The 10,522-nt window shown below is 35.6% G+C and overlaps 1 protein-coding gene across 1 annotated transcript; it reads right to left on the bottom strand.

Moving 5' to 3' along the window:
* Positions 1 to 8,603: 8,603 nt before the first annotated feature.
* LOC144240509 (olfactory receptor 2M2-like) lies at positions 8,604 to 9,561 on the bottom strand. Its single transcript, XM_077774917.1, is given in 2 exon segments — positions 8,604 to 8,636; positions 8,638 to 9,561. Coding segments are annotated over 2 exon segments (957 nt in total).
* Between the last annotated feature and the right edge of the window lie 961 nt (positions 9,562 to 10,522).

Below are 10,522 nucleotides of genomic sequence, written 5' to 3'. Positions count from 1 at the left end.
CGTGAAACCAAGAGTCGGTTTTTTGAAGGAATAAACAAAACTGACAAACCTCTAGCCAGGCCTCTCAAAAGAAAAGAGAGAACACTGAAATAGAGAAAATCATGAATGAAAATGGACTTACTACAACTAACACCTCAGAAATACAAGCAATTGTCAGGGAATACTACGAAAAATTATATACCAACAATCTGGACAACGTAGAAGAAATGGACAAATTCCTAAACACACACTCACTACCAAAATTCACACAGGAAGAGATAGAATATCTGAACAGACCCGTAACTAGTGAAGAAATTGAATCCGTTATCAAAAATCTCCCAACATATAAGAGTCCTGGGCCAGATGGGGAATTCTACCAGACATTTAAATCAGAGTTAATACCCATTCTTCTCAAGCTATTGCAAAAAATAGAAATCGAAAGAAAACTTCCAGACTTCTTTTATGAAGCCACCATAACTTTGATTCCCAAGCCAGACAGAGATCTAGCAAAAAAGGAGAACTACAGGCCAATATCTTTAATGAATACGGATGCAAAAATCCTCAACAAGATACTTGAAAATCGAATGCAATAGCACATAAAAAGATTTATCCACCTTGATCAAGTGGGATTCATTCTTGGGTTATAGGGCTGGTTCAGTATTCACAAATCAATCAATGTGATACATCACATTAACGAGAGAAAAGATTTTTAAAAATATGATCATGTCTATAGATGCATAAAAGGTACTGGACAAAATACAGCATCCTTTCTTAACAAAGACCCTCGAGATCGTTGGGATAGAAGGAACCTACTTAAACATCATAAAAAGCATCTATGAAAAGCCCTCAGCTAACATCATCCTCAATGGGGAAAAACTGAGAACTTTCTTCCTGAGATCAGGAGCACGACAAGGATGTCCACTCTCACCACTGTTGTTTAACATAGTGCTGGAAATCCTAGCATCAGCCATCAGACAACAAAAGGAAATCAAAGACATCAGAATTGACAAAGAAGAAGTCAAACTTTCACTTTTCGTAGACGACATGAAACTCTACATAGAAAACCTGACAGACTCCACCAGAAGCCTACTAGAACAAATCCATGAGTTCAGTAAAGTTACAGGATAAAAAATCAATGTACAGAAATCAGTTTCATTTTTATACACCAATAAGGAAGCAACAGAAAGAGACACCAAGAAACTGACCCCATTCACAATTACACAAAAAACTACAAAATACCTAGAAATAAACCAAACCAAAGATACAGGAGATCTGAATGAAGGAAATTGAAAGACACACAAAGAAATGGAAGAACATTCCATGCACATGGATTAGAAGAATAAATATCATTAAAATGTCAATACCACCCAAAGCAATCTACACATTCAATGCAATCCCAATCAAAATTACACCGGCATTCTTCACAAAGCTAGAACAACTATCCTAAAATGTGTATGGAACCACAAAAGACCCTCAATAGCCAAAGTAATATTGAAGAAGAAAACCAAAATGGGAGGCATCACAATACCAGACTTTAGCCTCCACTACAAAGCTGTCATCATCAAGACAGTTTGGTATTGGCACAAAAGCAGGCACATAGACCAATAGAATAGAATAGAGAACTCAGATTTGGACCCACAAATGTATGGCCAACTAATCTTTGACAAAGTGGGAAAGAGTATCCAATGGGAAAAAGACAGCTTCTTTAACAGATGGTGTTGGGAGAACTGGACAGAACATGCAGAAGAATGAAACTAGATCACTTTCTCAAATCATACACAAAAAATAAACTCAAAATGCATAAATGCCTGAATGTGAGACAGGATACTATCAAAACCCTGGAGTAGAAAACAGGAAACAACCTCCTTGACCTCATCCGCAGCAATTTCCTACTTGATACATCCCCAGAGGCAAGGGAATCTAGAGCAAAAATGAACTATTGGGACCTCATCAAAATAAAAAGCTTCTGCACGACAAAGGAAACAATAAAACTAAATAGGAAACAGATGGAATGGGAAAAGATAGTTGCAAATGACATATCAGATGAAGGGCTAGTATNTGGGGGGAGGGGGGGATGGGCATGGAGGAGGACACTTGTGGGGATGAGCACTGAGTGTTATGTGGAAACTAATTTGACAATAAACTATTAAAAAAAAAAAAGAAGATGTGGTTTATCTATACAATGGAATACTACATGGCAATGAGAAAGAATGAAACTTCTTTCTTCATGGATGGAACTTGATGGTGTTATGCTGAGCGAGACAAGTAAGGCAGAGAAGGACAGATACCATGTTTGCACTTATAGGTGGATTAGCAGGAACTGAACGGAGCACCATGGGTGAGGAGAAGGGGAAAAATAGTTGGGGAGTGGGAGGAAGGCAAACCATGAGAGACTATTGAATTCTGAGAACGAACTGAGGGCTGATGAGGGTGGGTGAAGGGGTAGGGGGGTGATGGGGAATGGAGGAGGGCATTTGTTGGGATGAGCACTGGGTGTTATATGGAAACCAACACCAACTTGACAATAAACTAAGAAACAAAAAACTTTTTATTTAAATATCAATGAATATTGTAGCTATAGTTATTTTAAAACTTTTCTATTTTAACTTAGCACTTACAGTAAAAGTGATTTAATCAGCAACATTATAGCACTAGTATTCTTAATTTGAATATATATAATCTACAACACTATTATATATGTTCATGTTGCTCTTTAGCATTCTTTTTCAAACGTTTATTGACTTAGTTTTTGTGAAAGAGTGTGAGTCTGAGTGGAGAAGGGGCAGAGTGAGAGGGAAAGAGAGAACCTCATGCAGGCTCCACGATGTCAGTGGAGAGCCTGATGCAGGGCTTAATCTCATGAACTGTGAAACCATGATCTGACCCCAAATCAGGACTCAGTGCTCAACCAATTAAGCCACGCTGGTTCCCCCCACTTAGCAACCTTTTGTTCCAACTTTAAGAACTCCATTTAGCACTTCTTGTGGGACAGATCTAGTGGTGACAGACTCTCTCAGTTTTTGTTTTGTTTGGTAATGTATGTTTTATTTATTTCTGATACACAGCACTGTCAGGAGAAGTATTCTTGGCTGGAAAGTGATTTTTTTTTTGGTTTTGTTTTTTTCAGTACTTTGAGTATATCATCTTATTCTAACTTGGGCTGCTTTTGGGGAAATATCTACGGATAGACTTAAGGAGATTTCTTTGTATATGATACATTGCTCACTCTTGCTGCTTTCAAAATTGTCTATCTTTAACTTTAGACATTTTGACTCTAGTAAGTCTACATAAATATCTTGATTATAAGTCCATTTGCCATTATTTGGAAATAATAGATCTAGATGTTAATTTTTCTCCTGAGATATGGGAAATATTGTCATTTTTTCTTTAAATACTTGTTTTTAATCTTTCTGAGACTTCAGTAGTACACTATTTCAGTCAGCAGTATGCCATAATTCACAATGAGGTTTTTCCTTTTTTTACTTATTTTCTCGGATTAGACAGTTTTTTATATCAGTATTTCTTTTGTTTTTTTTTTTACAAATAGTTTATTGTCAAGTTGGTTTCCATATAACACCCAGTGCTCATCCTCACAAGTGCCCTCCTCTATGCCCATCTCCCCTCCTCCCTCCCAAACCCATCAGTCCTTAGTTTGTTCTCAGCATTCAAGAGTCTCTCATGGTTTGCCTCTCTCCCTCTCCCCCACTATTTCCCCCTTCTTCTCCCCCATGATCCTCCGTTAAGTTCCTCCTAATCCTCCTATACGTGCAATCATATGGTATTTGTCCTTCTCTGCCTGACTTATTTCACTCAACATAACACCCTCAAGGTCCATCCATGGTGCTACACATGCCCAGATTTCATTCTTTCTCATTGCCATGTAGTATTCCATCGTATAGATATACCACATCTTCTTGATCCATTCGTCTGTAGATGAACAGTTAGGCTCTTTCAATGTTTTGGCTATTGTTGAGAGTGCTGCTATGAACATTGGGGTCCATGTGCTCCTATGCATCAGCACTCCTATATCCCTTGGGTAAATTCCTAGCAGTGCTATTGCTGGATCATAGGGGAGTTCTATTGTTAATTTTTTGAGGAACCTCCACACTGTTTTCCAAAGGGACTGCACCAGTTTACATTCCCACCAACGGTGTAGGAGGGTGCCCATTTCTCCACATCCTCGCCAGCATTAAGACCTGTGTATTTGAATTTATGTATTTATGTATTTATGTATTTATTTATTTATGTATTTATGTATTTATTTATTTATTTATATTCTGCTTGGTTGTATCAGCTGCAGAAGTTCTCTACTTAGTTTTCAGTTCTGTCATTATATTCTTTGACTCCAAAATTTTGTTTTTGTTTTTAGTAGTTTCATTACCTATATTAAACTTTACATTTTGGTCACGTAGTTTGCCTTGATTATATGTTTAGTTGTGTATGTCCTTGTATGATAATTATTTAGAATTATGTGTTAAACAATTCGTAGATCTTTATTTTGGTGGGGACAACCACTGAAGGAATATTTGGTTCCTTATGTGGGCTTATGTTTTCATGATGCTTCATTATCCTTAAAGTCTTGAATTGCTGTTTCACATTTAAAGAAATAGTCTCCTTCTCCAGTCCCTGATGAGTGATTTGAAGATTTAAAGATCTTTACCAGTCAGCTCTGATAGAGGAAAGGTCTCTCAGTCATTTTCTACAAATACACCCCACCGTTTCTCTTTTTATTCTTGGGTTAAGTCAGAAATTGTGTGTCTTCTCTCAATTTCGTTCTCTCAATTATCACTTTCTGAATCTCATATCAGACTGGGTGCTGAAATATTTTCACTTATTTTTCCCAGAGCAGTGCTGTATAGAGTTCAAGATTGCATACCGTCTCTCAGTTGCACAGAGTCAGGCTGGTCACTGATATCTTTGTGCCATCTGAGCAGGTTTGTATGCCATTTGTTGAATTGCATTGTGTCTGTGGAAGTTAACATGCAGCATCATGGAGGTGTGTGTGTTGGGTTGGAGCTCATTGAATGGCTGTAACTGAGTCAACCCTCAAAGTTCATGGGTGAAGACCCAAAACCAGGTAGCAGAATCTGTAGCTGGTTTTTGAGATCTGTGTAGTGGTTGCTGTGAGCTCCCACCGTTTTTCTCTACTCTTAGCACCACCAGATTATTCATCTATGCTTAACATCTCAGTTATCTGGTAAGGCAAGACATATATAAGCCTCTTAGGCAACATCTTGTGAGGTTGGAGAAGCCAGGTCCTCACTCTGCTCTTATTTTCTCATGTGGAATAATTTGCAAGCTGAGCATGTCTCTTTATTCTGAACTATATCTTGGGAAAAGTGTCATGAGTAAAGTGCAATCATTCTTCTCATCCTCTTCCATGTGTCTGTTCCTGGATTCTTTGCTTGATTGGGGTTGTGAAATTTATCCTCTGGCTCTTGTGTTCCCACAAAGATATTTCTAACCATGGATAATTGTGAAAATTATTGTATCCATAAATTTATGAGGGCTGGAATTTCCTATTCAAACATCTTGCTCCAAATCCCTTTCTTTATGTTATATATTCAAATAGATGCTTATTAAATGTTTCACACATAACTTAAAGAAGTGTAAACAAATTTGTAACCATATTATATATATATTTTTTAATTTCTGAGAGTATTTATTTATTTATTTATTTATTATAGTTTATTGTCCAGTTGGTTTCCATATAACACCCGGTGCTCATCCCAACAAGTGCCCTCCTCCATGCCCATCACCCTCCTTCCTCTCTACCCCACCCTCACTCAGCCCTCAGTTTGTTCTAAGCATTCAAGAGTCTCTCATGGGATCAAGAAGGTGTGGTATATTTATTCAATGGAATCCTACATGGCAATGAGAAAGAATGAAATCTGGCCATTTGTAGCAACATGGATGGGACTAGAGGGTGTTATGCTGAGTGAAATAAGTCAGGCAGAGAAGGACAAATACCATATGTTTGCACATATAGGTGGATTAGGAGGAAGTTAACGGAGGTCGAAGTGGGAGAAGAAAGAAAAATATAATCATATTATTTTCATTGCTAATTGTTTTTTAAAGAGTATCGAAGGTTTAGACCTTCTTTATATACAGATTAAATATATTTTAATCCTAATAATCTATGAATAACCTCTAGCTTTGCAATAGTTTTGTTCTTGAAACACCATATCAAGGGATTAGGATATAATTTCAGTCTTGAGTAATCTCTCGATATAAAAATTTTGTACTACCAGTATTAAATTCATTATTTTTTTATCAAATAACTATTTTAAAATTTTCTCTACTGCTTCATCGCTAAACTTATTTTGCACATACGCAGACACACACATAGACACACGCACACACACACACATTTATCCAAATGTAAAACAACTTGTTTAACCAATGTTTGAGTTGATTTTTATTAGAAAACTGACAACGCTGTGAGCAAGAAGTTTTGATTAAAGTGTAGACTTTCTTTTATTAAAATAAAAATTCATTATGGATATTATCTTATTGTTCTCATGATTTTCCCCATATCTGTTTGCTTTGCAGAGAATCCAAGATGTGTAGTATTTGTTTTAATAGTATTTAAAACTTAAAATTGAAAAAATATGAAATGCAGCATCCATAATTGTTTACGAGATAGACAATGTTATGTCTTCATTAATTGTATTAAATGTTATACCTATAACAGTTAGATAACCCATTATGTGCTCTGGACAAATTATAAATGTATAATACAATTCTATACATTATCTGTTAATCTATTAAGCAGAAATACTTAAAAATTTAAATAACTTCCAAAAGGTGTTTTAATTCACTCAACCATTTGGGCATCACCAAGTTTTTCTCAGATTACTCATAGAATCAATAAATAAAATTTTATTTTTATGTCTTTTGTGAGTCTGTTAAGTAACCTGGATGTGTCTGGCAGAAATATCCTAAACCATCTCCATGTTCTCTATTCCCTGGTGTTATTCTCGTTATTATGTTATATTATAAAATAAGAGTAAATTGTGCCGCTATAGCTAATTTCACAAATTAATAGAATTTAATAATTTGAAGGAAGATTGGCTTATCTTAACAAGTTGGCATTTTTCATAAGAGAACTTAAGCCTTGCATTAGGTCACAGAAATTCTCATGGAAAAAAAAATAACATGCAGAGAGGGGCAACATGGTGGCTCAGACAGTTGTGTTTGATTTTTTATTTCAGCTCAGGTCTTGATCTCAGGGTTCATGGAATCGAGTCCCATGTCTGTTGCAGGCACAGAGCCTGGTCAGGATTCTCTTTCTTTCAGTCCCTCTCTGTCCCTCTCCTTCTCATGTTCTCATGTTTTCATGCTCTCTCTCTCTCGCAAAAATAAATAAACATTTAAAAAACAAGCAGACATATTTTATTCAGCTTTATAAAAATTACTCATTTGAGCAAACACGTGAGCTTTGAAGTTGACCTTAAGTTTCAGATAAAACTGCATCCCAACCAACACCTGGATCTCTACCTTTTGATATCAGAAGCAGAATATCCATCCACGTTAGGCATGCTGGAAACCCTGACATATTTACAGTTTTTAAAATTGGGTTGATTTGTTATATACAGTGGGGATGTCGCAACACATTTTTGATGCAATTGTTCATAATCATATTAAGGTATAAAGATTTTTTTTCACTTAAGCCACGGGAGTCTCTGGAATTATATACCTATATGATCTGTATCTAAATGATGATTTAAATATAAATATTTAAATATATAGCTATATATAAATGATTATTTAAATGTAAATATTTATATATATACATAGCTGTATAGATAAAAATCATTATAAGCTTATATTTGGGGATATAATACATGAGATTTAAGGAGCATATGCAGAATACAGAAAACCAACACTTTTTCATTAAACAAAAAACTATTATGTTTTCATACAATAACAGTACACAATCCATATAAAGATCAAGATATCTAAGAATGAGAAAACCAGGTTTTAGGATTCATAGTTACATTTTATTTTTCCATGTATAAAAAAAATGTCTGTAGAAAATGGAAATAAATGATAACACCCCAATCCTCCACTGTCCTGAAGAAAGACAATGTCCAGAACAATTAAAGCTATATCTCAATGCAATGCCTATTATTTCCCTATCCAGTTATGATCACTCATTTTCATAATAATTTTACATTCATTCCCGTAACTTAGTATATACTGAGCTTTGCCATTTGTTTTTTTAAATTGATCACTCCAAATTAAGATATTGAATTTCATAAAAAACATTTTTCCCCAAGATCAAGCTTATGAAATGTTATAAACACAATAAGTTTAATCAATGCAACCAAATAATGGTATGTTATCATGGCAAGATCTTTTAATTTGTTAACTGGTGTAATACAATGGAATAAATTTTGGATTTTTCTTGCACTAAATTATTTCCTTACACCCATAGCTTCATGCTATCATAAAAAATGCCAAATATTTGAAGAAAAATGTGAAAACAATTTTTCAATTTCTAAAATTTATGTTTTTGACTATAAATCTACAAAGATAATAAAATATTGGTTACTCAATTGGATTGATTGAATACATAAATTTAAGCATAAAGCAAAGAAGGTACTGGGAAAAAACAAAAGCTAAAGATTATCAGGCAATTTGCTCTCCAGACTTACCCCTCCCTAACACCTTCATGAATGCTCCAGCCACATCCTTATTGCGGAGGCTATAGATGAGAGGATTCAGCATTGGAGTAAGGATAGTATAGAAGACAGACACCAATTTGTCCTGGGTGGGGGAATGATCTGAACTGGGCCGCATGTATATGAACATAGCTGCTCCGTAATACATTCCTACTACCATAAGGTGAGAGGAACAGGTGGCAAAAACTTTCCGTCGGCCCTCTCTAGACCCCATGTGAATGACAGCCACAATAACATGAACATAGGAAGTAATGATTACTGCAACAGGGAAAAGAAGCATAATAATACAGCAGATAAATATCATCCTTTCAAATAACAATGTGCTAGTGCATGAGAGAGTGAGAAGGGCAGGGACATCACAGAAAAAGTGGGGTATTTCCTGAGCACCACAATATGAGAAAGACAATGCAACTGCAGCTTCAATTATACCATCAAGGGAGCCAAGAATCCAGGAAGAAGCTGCCATGAGGCCACAGATTTTCTGGCTCATGAGAATAGAGTATCTTAATGGGTGGCAAATGGCAACATAACGGTCATAGGCCATTGCAGCCAACAGGAAGCATTCTGCTCCAAGCAGGGACACATATAAGAATATCTGGGCTCCACAACCAGCCAGAGAGATGGACTTTCTTCCAGACAAGTAGTTGAAGGCCATCTTGGGTACAGTGGTGCAGATGAGCATGAGGTCCATGAGGGAGAGTTGGCTGAGGAGGAAGTACATGGGCGTGTGGAGCTGGTTGTCCAGGAAGATGAGGAGAACCATAGCAGTGTTTCCAATGAAGGCCACTGTGAAGATACCCAAGACCAGTGAGAAAACGAATATGTCAGTAGGGCTGTCATTGAAGATTCCCACCAGGATAAAATCTGAGTCGAAGGTCTGATTCTTCCATGCCATGATAAATGTTTACTGCAAGGAATACAAGAAGTGACAATTGGCTGGGATTGTGTTATAGAAATATCAAACATTTTCCTCCCTAAGTCACCACTTCAACCAAATTGCCTAAGTAAGAAACAATTTTTCTNTGTTAAAACATTAGTTTAGCTTGATATGATTTTTAGTTCACAGACATAGTTACATGTTAAAAATATGAGAGTTTTCTGAAGTCACATAATCAGGTTAGATCAACTAGCCAATGTGTAGTGTAGATTATCCATTCATAAAAACATGGTCATGAAAGACATAAATGTCTGAAAAGTCAATGAGATATTTTTGTTTATTTTGTCCATGAAACTTAGCATAAAAATTATATCAAGGTGTAGAGAGAATCATGTAATTGATTGTAATGAGACCAGGTTAGTCACATGTAAAGTAAATAGAAGACACTGAGAAATTAGCAGTCATTAATATTCATTAATATTTTTTTCTAATAATTGTAAATTGTAGTGGAAATAGTTCCTCATAAATATGCCCTTTCCTCATTCATCTCTAAAGTGATGTGTGTCCGTGAGGCAGTCAAGTATAAGCTATTATTCTCAATATACAGAATAGAGAACAATGGCATAGTTCAAATGTCTTCAACAGATTCCTTCAGCTGTGTGATCCTAGGCAATTATTAATTATTGCAAGACTTATTTTATACCCTACCAATCTAAATATTATAAGTATATACATATATGTATGTGTGTGATGAAAATCAAATGAGTTCATATTTTTAAATCATATACAAATTGTAAATATCCACTGTCGATACCATTTTTGTGGCTCTCTGAACTCTAGCTCTGTGTATATAATATTTCGATAATAACTCAGGTATTTACTACATCCTGAATTCTTAATCAGTTATAAATTCTCTTAGAAATATTTATTACATTCATAATCCTTCTCAAGAAACTCAACCTACACTGTGTAAATAAAA

This window comes from Crocuta crocuta, unplaced genomic scaffold, assembly GCF_008692635.1.
Source record: "Crocuta crocuta isolate KB4526 unplaced genomic scaffold, BGI_CrCroc_1.0 scaffold599, whole genome shotgun sequence".
In the NCBI taxonomy this organism is placed as follows: Eukaryota; Metazoa; Chordata; class Mammalia; order Carnivora; family Hyaenidae; genus Crocuta; species Crocuta crocuta.
Note: the sequence above shows the minus strand (reverse complement) of the source record. Positions and strands in the feature narration are given on the sequence as shown.